This window comes from Cyrtonyx montezumae, unplaced genomic scaffold (assembly GCF_038088225.1).
Source record: "Cyrtonyx montezumae isolate F1298 unplaced genomic scaffold, pur_monq_1.0 scaffold_17, whole genome shotgun sequence".
Lineage (NCBI taxonomy): Eukaryota > Metazoa > Chordata > Aves > Galliformes > Odontophoridae > Cyrtonyx > Cyrtonyx montezumae.
This window is the reverse complement of record NW_027071903.1, coordinates 12,060,327-12,073,765: the sequence shown is the minus strand read 5'-3', so window position 1 is coordinate 12,073,765 and position 13,439 is coordinate 12,060,327. Positions and strand designations below refer to the sequence as shown.

Sequence of the window (13,439 nt, the reverse complement as noted above, 5' to 3'; positions counted from 1 at the left end):
ACAACAGTCCGTACCATGCATAGAATAATATTTTCTGAGATGCATACCGTGATGGACCTGCAGCTGTCGGTGCAGCTTGGCGCGGTTTATGCGTACACACAAAGTTCTTACTGTTGCATTCCCTGGAAATCCGTGGGTTTCCTTCCTTGACTGCACAGGGGCCAACTCACTGCTACCACTCACGGACCGGAGCGGTGCCGGTGCAGGGACACGGCCCGTTCCCATTTCCTCCGTCACGTTTGTATGTGGGACGGCGCTGGCCCCGCCCCAGCCCGCGGCCCGGCCGATGGCGCGCCTCCCCGCTCCGCGCCACCGGCCAATGAGCGAGAGCCGCTTATCTCAGTTCTCGCCTCAGCGCTTTCTTCCTGCTGAAGGAGTGACAGGTGCGTCGCCCCTTCCCATTGGTCCGCTCCCCGGAAACGGACGTGTCCTCGGACCAATCCCCAGCACTGGGGCGGAACGCCGTGCAGCCGCGCGCCGTGACAGGTGAGGGGTCGGCCTCGCCGCGCCGTAACACGAATGACGGCTGTGATTGGTCAGCTCCGTCCTCACCGCCCCGCCCCGCCGAGCCTTCGCGGAAAAACGATTGGCTGTGCGGAAGGCCGGGCCCGGATGTGCGAGTCCGAGGGGCGGGCTTTAAACGGAGCGGCGGCGACGGTGGAGGAGCAACGGCGGCGGCGGCGGCGGTGGCGGGGCCTGGGCCTGGGCCGCGGGAGCGCGGTGAGCGTACACCTGAGGGGTGGCGGTGGCCGTGACCGGTACCATCCGGTTGCCGCGGGCACCGCGGGGCGGCGGGCGGGGCCGGTGCTGTGCGAGCAGCAGCAGGGGTCGGGCCCTGAGGAGAGGTGGTGTGCCGGGCAGCGCTGCGGGGCGCGGGCGTCGTCTTCAGCGCCCCGGGTTAAGGGGAGCCCCGCGGGACCGGCGCGGGGTGCGCGTTTTGTTCCCGCCGAGGAACCTTTCCTGGAAGGCGTCTGAGGACGCTCTCGGTTTTCTGAGGTGGTGCGGGGCCCCGCCGCGTTACCTGGCGGCAGCTGATGGCCGTGCGGCTGTGAGCGGTGACAGCCGGACGGGGATCCTGGCTGCGTTTGTGCCACTTTGTAACGCGCGGGTAACGGCGTTGCTGTGTGCAGGCGCTGCTTCCAGCGCCGTGTAGGCACCGTCGTGAGGCTGAGCTTATTGCGTGTTATTGGATAGAAGATCTCGGTGCGGGGTGATCTCTAGAGCTCTTCTGTCATTTAATGAGGGCTGAAGTATGCTTTGGTGACAAAACCGGTTCTTAATAGCTTGTAAATAGGCGTCTCCGTGAGGACAGGCTTTCCAGTGGAGCTGGAACTGCACTGAGATGCACAGCTGCTCTCTGGGAGGTGGAGTCAGCAGCTGAGCTCCATCTAGCAGCAGTTTTTGGGCTCCTGGATCAGCTCCCTTCTCACCGATGATAGGTTGGGTTGTTCTATACGTACATACCTCATTCTCTGTCCGTTTCAGCTCCTGTGTTTCCTATCTCTTATTCTGTATTAGTGGGATTTATGTTGGCTGTGTTTTCCAAAGAAAACAACAGCCAGAAAATGTTTAATCCCCTAGATTGCTCCAGGGTCCTGCTAATTATTTTCGAGACTGCATCCTGAAGTTCTCTGTTGTCAAAGCTGTAGCACTTGGTGCTCTTTATAAGTCAGTTCCTCTGCCCTCTGGTTACCCCAGAATTCCCTGAGGAAATGCCTTGTGTTTTTGTAGGCAAGCATCTTGCTCTTTGAGTCTGGACGGGTTTCATGTTAAGAGGAAGGGCCTGTGGCATATCCCTCTGGCAGAGCTCTGCTTTGCACACAGGAGATGAGAAAGGCAAGAACAGATCGTCTGTTTCTCTGCTGCCCCAGCGCGTGCCCCGGCACTGCTCTGCCTGCGCTGGCTCGGCTGATGTGACTGGCTGCTGAGGAGGGAAAATATCTGGAGGGACTGTGTACTGGAATGTTGGCCTGAGATGGTCTCGGGTTGGGAGAGTGAATTAATTTTCATCACCGTTTCTGATGAGTGCTTGTGTCTTGTTGTTTTTTAGTGCTGGATGGCTGTTAGTTAGACAGCTGCGATTTGATATCAGTGTTTCTTTTCAACCTTTACCACTGCTGGGCTTTTTGGTAAACAGTCTAGCTTTTTTTTTTTTTTTTTTCCTTTTAACAAGATCAGTGTTTATTTTCTATTTAGGAAAAGTTCTGTTCTGAACGTTATCATTTTCTCTATGAGCTAGTCAAAGCAATGTGTGAACAGGTGGCAGCTTGCTTACTGTAGAAAAAAATGGTAGTGTTGATCACAATAGAACCTATGTTGTTTTCTTTCAGTTTGACACATTCTCTCAACTGCCTTGGCCAGTTTTGTACAATTTCCTATTAAAGAAATTGAGCAAAGTGAATTGTCACAAAACTTAATATAACTAGAAAGGGTGGAGGAGGGGTGGAATGTTGGAGGCTGGGAGGACTGGGGGACGGGGGGTGAGGGAGAGTGGAGGAAATTGGCAGTGCCAGACATGAGGTTGAGTATAGATGAGAGAGTTGTGCAATCGCTAACCAGACTTTTCTTAAACAAATGAAGAAAAACACTGCTAGAGGTCTGTACCCAAAGAGGAGCAGTGGGAAGTATTTAAACAGCAGATGAAATGCCGAGGCTCCAGAAACTGCTGAAGTCCTTGTTATTGAACTGCTGATCTAATGGGTGCTAAGCCTTAGTGCTCATAATGAGCCCATTAAATAGCTACAGAAAATCATTTGTGTTCTGTGGCTTTGTCTTTTCCTGGCGGGGTTCCAGTGCAGTTGAAAGCAAAATGACATGTACGCGATGCAGACTCAATGGGAGGATCATCCCTTTCATTAGGAATGGCAGAGGTTTTTCAAACTGGAGTGCTTCACATACTTGCCAGATCTGCAGTGTATGCAGGGACAGCGCTTGGGAAGAGTGCAGGTGTGAGCCTCGTAGTGCTGTCTGATGCTGTATGTGAATATGAAGTGGTAACTTGTAGTTTTACTTGTGGATCTTTATTGACTGCTGAGCCAATAGATGGTCTTTTCTCCACTTGGAGAGACAAAGAAGAGGTTGCAGAATCTTTCTCTTTTTTTTTTTTTTTTAACAGGATGCAGGAGTTGAAGTACAAAAATATTTTGTAGACGGCTGTAATGTTGTGCTGGAGTCAAATAAACAGCAGAGCTTCAGCAGTTTTAGCTGTTGTCATTCTTAACTACGAGCTCTCATTTCTAGAGGAATATAAAGCTGGCTACAGAGTTTTGTCTGAGTACAGTTTTTATATTGAGTCCTGTTTATGTGTAAGGATGCAAACTCATTCTGTGTATTTTCAGTGTATAAACCAGAGAGGTGTGAAGAAACAGAAGAAACCAAAAAATTGCAGACTTCTATTTGGAGCACTCGTTATGAACCCTTTCTGGAGCATGTCTGCAGCTTCTGGGCGCAAGGTAGATATGTAGTGCATGGGTACTGCAGTTCCTCATCACGAGGGTTGGGGTTATCTTCATAAAAGGATCAACCTCATTAATTGGAGCGTGCATGGGGATGAAATCTGCTACAGAATTGACTGCAGTGACTTTTCTTATCTGAAGCATTTTCAGCTATGAAAGACAAAACAAACTTGTTCAAATAGTTGGAAGTCTTGGTTCTTGTGACATTTATTTCCTGCCTTACATAAGCCTTAGCTGGATGTTGGGTATGCAGGGAAGCGTTGACAAAACTCTGCATGGATAACATTGTTAGTTTCTACATTTTATTGTATCTAAAGTGTGATTGTTGTAGAGTTAGTCACTGCTCAGATTTTCAGTGCTAAATATAACTTCGTTGATGGTGCTTGTGACCAAAGTATTACTACCAGTGCAGGTCTTGAGCACTTCACAGTGCCCTACCATAAATCAGCACTGCCCAGCCCCAACCCTATAACCTGCACGTTTCTCTTGGCAACTTGTGGGAAGATTCTGAGGTCTGTACGTAACAGAGAGTTGTGCAGAGTGACAAATGAAGTACAGACTATTTAGTTAGTGAAAGACATGGGGTCATAGTAACAGAATGATTTAAGCTGGTCTTGGTGTCACTGTCAGTGACCCTCCTGCAGTGGGACTGGGCTGTATGTGTGCAGGGGATGTTTGTCTCAGCACACACAGAAAGTGAAATATATTAAGTTTTTGTAGAAAGTTCTCAGCTTTACTACATTACTTTTCAGAGACTTTCTGAAGCCTAGAAAAGGAGAATGCTTGTCAGTGGAAGTGATTTATCTTGATACACTGTGTGCTGGAAATAGTCTGACTTCTAAGCTGATGGTTTATATTACCTGCTTCCAGTTTCTAAATAAGTACAAGCCTCCTTAAGTGTTTGTCCTAATCTGCAGATTCCCTATCCACCATTGGTTACTTTTATGCTTGTAGGCTAGGTTTAACACAAAAGCCATAAAGGTGCACATGCCTCAGTCCCTTCCTCCCACCCCCCCAAAAAAAAAGAAAAAACAAGCAACTTACCATAAGTTTCATTGGCCACACTTGTAAATAGTGCAGTTGGATTGAAGCTTATGTTAAAACATGTTCTTTAGTTAAATGTTTTTCATTTAAATGTCTTATATCGTGGCTTTATCTTGATCTAACAGAGACTTGAAGCTGATGAGAAAACTTTGACTGGAGAGCTGAGGACCAGTCCTCCACGAGCTTCTGGGAAGAAGCAGTTGCCTTGTGTTCCAAAGAATGCTGTGCCAGTTACCAAGCCTGCCTCTCCTGCAGTGTCATCCCAGTCAACAAATGGAACACATGCTTCTTATGGGCCTTTTTATTTGGAGTATTCCCTCCTTGCAGAGTTGTAAGTTTTCACATTTAAAAAAAAAAAAAAAAGTAGATATAAATTAGGTTACTGGGCTTATGCTTCAGTGGGGGAAGAAAATAGCATGCAGGGATCTACTTCTGCCTGGTGTCTCCACCCTGAAGAGCGCAGTAAAATTATCTGTTCCATCAATTTCCTTTTCTTGAGCAGCAACCTCACTCTCCAGAGGTAGCAGAGGAGAAGAAGTGATGTGTTCAGATGTGATTTTCTGAATTCTCATTTCTTGTTCTCTAAGTAAATACATTTTTTGTCTGTGCTTTCTGGCCTGTTGTCCCAGTAGCTTTTTTTTTTTTTTCTTTTAGAAATAGCTAGTTTTTAGATCCATTATTAAATTAGAAGCAAGCAGATGTCTAGTAGGAAGTTGGTTATGAATGAAGGGTACCAGATAGTAGTGTTTGAATGAGGGACACTTGAACGCTTCCTGATGATAGAGCTTATTAAGTGGCTGTTTGAAAGACAATTCTTTCCTGCCTCTCAGTGATACTTGAAATGAAACATAAGAGGGAGGAGTTGCTGCAGTTTAAAGAGCTTTTGTTGGGTCAGTTGCTTTGATCTATTCTAGTCCCTTGCAGAATGCAGATCATACAAATCTATATATCTGCAGAGCTTTGTAGTTCTGTAAAGTTACTGAAGTTGTTTTGTGCTATGAAGCTGGAGAGACTTCCTCTGCAGTAGATGTACTGGATTCTCAAGTGTGTAGTGCCTTTTGGAATGAAGTCCCTTGAGTCCTGATGCAATGCTAAGTTTCAGTTCTTCTGTTTAACCCTTGCATTGAAAGTGAACATTCAAAACATTAAATCTTGTTCAGGCAGCTGAACCTGACTTCTTAATTTAAGAAAGATGGTTCTCTTCCTAAAAGGTAAAAGAAGAAAGAGAAACTCTTTATGTAATTCACTGTTCTTTGATGACTGAAGATTGTGATTTGATCATCACCACAAAAAATGGAATAGCAAATAAATGCTAGTATGGGAAAATGTGTTGTCCATCCGTCAGTGAGATGCTGAAAATACTTGATGTAGATCCCCACCGTACTGTTTTTCACCCGTCCTTTTTATTCTGTTTGTTTTACTTTGTGCCAGTGTGATTCTTGTTTGACCTTCAGCATAGCCTTATCTGAAACTGAGAAGCTACTTGTTTCAAATGTTAAGCTAAAGCAATGATAAAAGCTTGGAATTAACTGAACTGCAAGCCTGAAACTGCATTCAGAATTACTTCATTGCGTTCCTTTCTCTCTGCTTTGAAACTGGGAATTCAGCAGTGGTAGAAAGGTGCATCTTTTGGGGAAATAATTTATTTCTACTTTTCTCCTGAGAAAACTTGTCAGCAGAAATGATGATTCCCACTAGTAGCTTTTTATGTGGAGAGCTAGGAAAAGCAGAGCATAAGTTTGTAGATGAAGTCTCCTGTCTGGCTACTGGCTTTGTTCTGCCTTTACAATTGTCACCTTGCTGCAGGTGCAGCATGCTTGTGGAGCTGTTCTAAATGCTGGTTCTAATTGCAGTACGTTGGTTGTAAAGCAGAAGTTGCCAGGTGTCTACGTGCAGCCATCTTACAGATCAGCATTAAGTAAGTTTAAATTGAACTTTTAAAACTTTAATAATTACATGGGTTTTTTTTTTTTTAATTCTTCCACTCAAGAAAACTTTCTCACTTGCAGTGTGGTTTGGGGTGATATTCATCAGACACGGGCTCTACCAGGATGGTGTGTTTAAATTTACTGTCTATATTCCTGATAATTACCCAGACGGAGACTGCCCGGTAAGTGGCTGTGGCTGTGTGTGGCTGTGGTTGTGTGTGTCTTGGCTTTTCCTTGTGCTCTGGTGCTTCAAGTGTGGCTCCTTGTTAAAGCTAATGTACCAGCGTGCTTCTCACTTACTTGAACTAGCTTTGTGTACGTATTTCCTCACATCAGTGGAAGGAACTTGCTGCTTTTGATCCTGAGGCTGGTGCAGAGTGCATTTCATGAGTACCCTGGAGCATTAAGCAGCCAAGCAGTTCTTTACCTCAGCTCTTGAGCTGTTGCTTCCTTACCATGGATGTTGAAGGCATTTATGTCTCCAAATTCTGAGCATCCCGTGATGGAACGTGAAATCCAGATACTTGTGCTATACTCAAAGTGGTACTGCAGCATTTCTTGCCTATGTCTGTTTTACATACATTGAAACAAAGAACTAAGAGAGCTTGAGGAGGAAGTGAAGTAGCAGAGAGTGGAGATGGGTAGTAAGGCTTCACCTCTGGTCTTTGCTTTTTCTTTTTCCTTTTAGGGAAAAGTATCCAAGTGACAACTTTCCATTCCTGCCATTGGTGGCAGTGTGACTCCCCAGAGCAGAGCATCCGGTCCTCTTGGCCAGATTTTTTTAAGAGGAAGGTTCTGGGTGGGTGTAGCAGCTGCTGTAGCTGAGAATGAGTTGCTTTATCAGGAAGCTGCCTGCTTGCTTTGTGTAAAGCTCTACAGGGACAGAATTAGTATAAATTGGTTTATTTCAAACATTAGCTTTAAATGTCTGTCACATATCCATCATTCTTTTGCTAGCATGGTGCTTTATAAACCTTCCTGTTGCAAATGATTTCATTATTATTGTTATTTGTTTTCTTTAGGGGAATGCACAAATGCCAGAGGAAACAAACTGTACAGAGCTGAGGACATCTCACAGTTTACTGAGAAAATGTGTAGCATAAAAGATAGTACAGATTGTAGCTCAAGTATGTAAGGAGCTTTCCATCAGAAGCAGCTGAAGGTTTTTGTGTTTAGTTTTGTTTTCTTGGCTTAATCTGATGTTCTCTGTGTTGTTACCTGTGTTGGCTTTAGTGCGTGTGTCGTTAGCTGGGGTACTTTCCTGATTCAGTGCCAGGAGTGTCAGAGAGCACAGGACCCTGGATGTAACGTGGGTGTGCTGGATTACAGTTTCAGTTGTCTTCTTTTTATACAGTGCCAATTAATTAATATTTGGAAGCAACATCTCACTGAGCAATAAAAACCAAAAGACTTGAAGCACCTTCACCCAGTGCTTTAACGTTGGGGTTTTCCTTTCTTCTGATGCAGCGCTTGGTGTTTGACCTGCCCGTCTTCCATCCACTAGTAGATCCCATGTCTGGAGAACTGGATGTGAAAAGAGCCTTTGCAAAATGGAGGTGAGTGCTGACATTCCCGTGTGCAATTTGGAAGGGTCTTTCCTTTTTTCACCCGGTTTTGTTCCTTTTAGGCGGAATCATAATCACATATGGCAAGTACTAATGTACGCTCGCAGAGTCTTCTACAAGATCGATACAACTAGTCCTCTGAACCCCGAGGCTGCAGTGCTGTAAGTATCTCCCAGGTGTTTAGTGACTTCTGAAGAGGCTTTTGCATAGAAGTGCAGAATCGAGATCTGCACAATTGTTTGTGATCTCTGTGTCTGGAGCTCGTTGTGCTAGAAACTAACTCTGAGGTTTTGCCTGGTCTGTGCTTCTGGGGCACTGCTGCACCTCCTTGCAGTTACCTGACATTGCTTATTTCTCTCTTGTAGGTATGAAAAGGATATTCAGCTGTTCAAGAGTAAAGTGGTGGACAGTGTCAAACTATGCAGCAGTCACTTGTTTGATCAGCCCAAAATAGAGGATCCCTATGCAATTGTGTGAGTACCATGGGCAAACTGACCGTGTCTTCGTGCTCTGAGAACAAGTTTTGCAATAGTTGTTTATCTGAAGCCTTGACCTGCCGAGGGATTCAAGTTGGGTGACCTCTTCGTTTGTATGTTTGTAAGAGTACCTTGAGTGCTCTTAACCTTTATTTCTTTCTGCTTAATATTGAATAAATCTTGAATTATCAGACACTGTGTTCACTGTTGGAAAAGATCTGTGTCAATGAGTAGTAAATTCCTAATACCAATAACTCAAGATTTGTAGTTGACCTGAAAATGAGCAAACTAAACCAGGTGAGAGTGCTTTTTTTTCCTGTATTACTTCTCTGTGTTTGCAAAAATGTGGAGTAAGAGAACTATTTTTTCCACAGGTTTTCTCCTTGGAATCCAGCTATACATGATGAAGCTAGAGAGAAGATGCTGACTCAGAAGGTATGTACAAAGTCCAGATTGTCACTGTAGGAGGGCTTTATTGCCTGATGGAGGAAGGAGATCACGTACTAGGCAGACTTTATTCTGCTCCTGTTCTGGATCTGGAGACATGCTGAAACTGAACTGGTATCCTTAGTAAGTGGTGTGTCTGTTGTGACTTCAGAGTTCTAAGCCGTTGTCGTTCAGCCAGCTAGAATGCTCGGCTTTGTCAGGCTGAGGACAGTTGCTGGTAAATTTGGCAGACCTTTTTATGTAGGGATGGGAAGGAAGAAGGAGAGATTTGCTGGCTGTCTTGTTAGCTTGTCCTGTCATGGTCAGTACTGCTGCATAACCTCACGACCTCCAGCTTTGTTCTTCTCTTCTGTTGAAAGATTTTTAATGTGTAAATCAAAACTTCAGAGCTTTCTTTTAACTTGAAAACTTTTTGGGGATTGTTACTTCTGCCTCAAAGCACTCAGATACAGCAAGAATGTGTTTGTTCATGTGGGGTTTCCACTGAGCAACGCCTTCAATATTTGCAGAGTCAAAGTGCAGTAATGCTGTGTCCCTTGCCCTAGAACGTTAACTGTCTGCTGGCTTTGGAGCTTAGCACTGCGTGCTAGAACTGGAAGATGCTTTCTTGTCTTTCTTGGAGAGGTTCAAAAGAAATAAGCCTTCATTCTGAAGAGCTTAAGGCTTTTAAAATATTATCTTTAGACACACTTTCCCTCTCATTCAGTTTATTATTTCTATATTTTAAATGATTCCTAGCAGTTGAGGGGAATTGGTGTGCAGCAGTTCTGAGTCTGCACTGAGTGACGTGACGAGGAACCAACTTGTAGTGTCTGAGGATTCTGAAATGGTGGCTGGTACCTGTGTTCAACAGGCAAAAAAAATGCACTGTCATTGTTTTAGTTACTAAATACTGCACGTGTGGTGCTTTAGTTGCTGGGGTAGTTTGATGATAGGAGGCATGCTCAGGCTTCTGTGCCTCAGGAGACTTGATCCAAAATGCCAGCGTAGCTGAGTGTGTTCAGGAACTTCTCTTACAGGGAAGGGAAAAAGTCCTGTGTTCTTTCCCTTCTGCTGCAGCCCTGGATTGTTGTTTTTTACCCATGCACACTGAGGAACAAGTGGCCTGCTGAAACTGTTAACATTGAGTGAATGGCATATGCACCTTGATGTGGATTGCCTCTTCTTTCTGTAGAACCAGGAGATCTGGCAGATAGCAGTGCAGTTATCCAAGGAGTACCTGTTTAATCTTTATGGCTTTTTGGGTGCAGATCTACATGTGCCCTGCATACCCACAGAAACTAAAGCAGCAGATGTTACGCTGTTTCTCTTTGAGGAGAGGAAATGATACTGACCTCTTTTGTGCTTGTAATTGCCAGTCTTAAAATGTGTGGGAAGGTACAAAGAGGGTTTCAAATCATTCTGACTTAAGTTTTCTTCTGCCTAGAAGAAGCCAGAAGATCAGCACTGCAAAAGCATGCATGTTTCTGGCCTGTCGTGGGTAAAGCCTGGCTCAGTTCAGCCTTTCAGCAAAGAAGAGAAGACAATGCCTACCTAGCTCTCCTGGACTGTGGCGCACAGAACACTTTCTATGGGTGGAGGGAATGTAATGGAGGGAGAAACAGCGAGGCAGCAGTTTCTTTCTTGACTACGGATTAGTAAGAACTGAACAGTAGCAGTGACTCCAGTAAACTTGCTTGATGGATTACTGACTCAGTGTTTTACATATGCATTAGGTTTTAAAGGCTTGCCTGGAGTTTGGAAGTATCTCTGAACACTGCAGTACTTCAGTCCGAAGACTGTCTAGAGTGGGTAATTCCTCAGGGCTCTGAAATGCCTGGAGGTTTGGGGTTGCTTTTAAGCTTTTATTTTTTCCCTCCAGGAAATAGCTATTTTTTTTTCCTTCTAAATTTTAAATTGCTGAAAGAAATACTAGCAGGAAGTACGATGCCAGAGGTAAGCTGTGTTCATGTAAACTAATATAGCAGAGTTAAACACTATATTTAATGGTTTTAAATACTTTGGTTTCTATTGTAAATATGTTAGGATTTGGAATTGTAAATAGATGGTTCAGTGACTCCATTTAGCACTTTCCAGAGATAAAGCTGAGGATGATACTCAGTGGATGATGTACTATTGATTTGTAAATGGCTGCTGTCACTAAAGCACACATTAGTCTGACGGGGTGAAAGAAGAATGTCAGGCTTAATAGACTTTTATTACATAAACACTAAAATCAAAGCTTTTAATGGTGGTCTCTTGAGCTAATGAAATCTTAGAGGATTTTAGATTCCCTAGGTGTCTGCACTGTGGGGATTACTGGAATAGCTTGACTAATGTGTGTTAATAGTGACATCTTAAGAAAATAAAATGGAATCATCACTTTGCCTTTGTCCCACTGCTTCTGTTTTAGACACGTAGTAAAGACCAAGTGGGATGGAAGCTCCTGGTGACACAGGTATTTGTAGGTGTCTGCTGTGTGCTGAAGAGGCCGTTAAACAGTTTTGTTCCACGTCTAGGAAAACCTCTCTAGAGCTGCTGTGAGCTCAGGGCACAGTCTTCCACTTCCCAGGAGCGTTCTCCAGACACTGTAATCTAGCATCATCTCTTACTGCTGCATAATGGGTTTTTCTTATAGCTCCAGAACTTGTGATGGGAGCTGGTTATTGCTGGGCTTTTTTTCTTCAAGTCATGCTCACACCTGTGTGGATGGCATCAATGCAAACCCTGCTGCCCAGAAACAAGCCCTGCTGACGCCCTGTGTAGTCGCAGTGTAAGCTGTTGGGTTTGCTTGTAGTTTTTGTCTTGCACAAGCTCGTCCTGTGACAACCTTTCTCTCTTAGAGCACAGATTCTCTTGTACTGCTGGAATTGCTGTTAGCTGAGGAAGACTCCGGTTGTGTAAATCAGTACAGACACCTTAAACGTCCCTAATGGCTTCAGATGCACTGTGTTGTTTTTATTGTTAACCGCATTGACAGTGGTGTTTCAGCTGCTCTGAGGCTCCTGTGGGCTGGCAGGCCGAGCGCCCACCCCGGCTGCAGCACTGGCCGTGTGTCCTGGTGGCAGCAGTGGTGTCCCTGTGCCAGGAGCCCCGTGCAGCTCCTGGGTCACCTCGACACGGCTGCCGTCGCTGCTCCCCGGGATCTTCGCTGCACCGCGTCCGCCCCGGTGGGAGAGGTGAGTGGGCTGGTGCCCTGGGGAGGGCAGGAGGTGGGGTGGGGATCAGGCCTCCTGCTCAGCCTTTCTCACTGGGAGAAGCTTGGCAGTTGTGCAGGACTGGGCTGGAGCAGTGACTGCAGCATGGGACTTCAGCTGTGTTTGCTTGCAGCACTTCTCAAGTATTTAGCAGAAACAAAGGCTGCTGAGCTGCCTAGAGTGGCACAAAGACTGGAGCTGAGGAATGGAACTGCCCAAAGCCCCTTTCAGTCTGCTCAGGTGTGGTTGTGTTGTTCAGATGGAGCTTGCTTACGTGGCTGGGCACATCTTGCTTTTTCTCTCCTTGCGCCTTCACAGCTGGAGGTGTGTCTGTCCAGTGCCAGCACTTCAGTGTGCAGATACAGGTGTTCTCTGTGTGGCTGCTTAATGGAAGGGACTGCGTGGAAGTTCAACTCGGTGTGATGCTGTCGTTCAGCTGAGCTTAATTCCTGGTGGTGTACACTGGACAGCAAACACGTGCAGTAAATCCACGGCCGTGTGGGAGAGCTGTTACTGAGCATCCACTCAGAGGTGTGGTTACATTTGGAAAACCCCACGATTAAAGGAAAAGCAATAGTAAGAAAGGAGCTAAAATTATGGTTGTTTGAGCAAGTCCTGTTTCTCTGAGAGCTGCGGGGCAGTCCTGGGGCCAGGCCGGACTGCTTAGGAAACCCATGTTAACAGTGGTTTAACTGAGAAAATAATTGGATACGTTTAAAGAAGGGTGAGCTTCGTTCTAGTTCAGAATGAATAAACTGAATGATCTCTCTTCCAGACTGAAAAAGGAAAGAGAAGAGTAATGGGCCACCTGTGAGCAGTTTGTGCACAAAAAGGAGCTGCTCCAGGAGGAAGGTAGGCAAACAGCACCCACACTGCACTCGGGGACCAAGTGCTCCTCTCCTGAAGTGAGCTGTCACCTCTGTCAGCCTTTGGCAGCTGTGCACTGCTGGGAGCTTTGGCCCCATGAAGCTTTTGTTCACAGCCTTACTGTGAGCTCTTTATTGAAAAATACACTTGTAGTATTTTCATACAAATTAATGTAAATGGTACAGAGTAACAAGAATTGGCTGACAAGTTCATAAATATTTTTTACAGAAACATCTACACCCCTGCTCGACTTCAGCTCTCCTCGTGCAGGTAAGAACAAAAGATGCTTTTCCTTTACCTTAATTAATTGATTTTACTGTGGCATTAAGTCCTAAATCTTCCCATTATTCAAAGGAGCAGGAATGAAGGAGAACACTGAGCTTTTATGTTTTGCTTCCTTGTAAAGCCTGGTAGCATGTGTGTGTGCTGAAGTTATGTGAACAGCAATGCTGTCCCCAGCTGTCACTAAAAATAAGCAGAC

General features: G+C 45.3%; 1 protein-coding gene across 2 annotated transcripts; it reads left to right on the top strand.

Moving 5' to 3' along the window:
• The first annotated feature begins 654 nt into the window (after positions 1-654).
• On the top strand, positions 655-11,876 carry AKTIP (AKT interacting protein). 2 transcript variants are annotated; one of them, XM_065733273.1, is made up of 10 exons: positions 655-720; positions 3,339-3,452; positions 4,625-4,830; positions 6,353-6,417; positions 6,509-6,609; positions 7,895-7,983; positions 8,055-8,153; positions 8,358-8,465; positions 8,843-8,903; positions 10,342-11,876. In XM_065733273.1, exons 2-10 carry the CDS (start codon positions 3,411-3,413, stop codon positions 10,450-10,452), a joined length of 882 nt encoding a protein of 293 aa, XP_065589345.1. In that variant the 5' UTR covers positions 655-720; positions 3,339-3,410; the 3' UTR covers positions 10,453-11,876. The 2 variants fall into 2 exon arrangements, with proteins under 2 accessions (XP_065589345.1, XP_065589344.1); XM_065733272.1 differs by lacking the exon at positions 655-720 and having other exon boundaries at positions 3,278-3,452; positions 10,345-11,876.
• Positions 11,877-13,439: the final 1,563 nt, after the last annotated feature.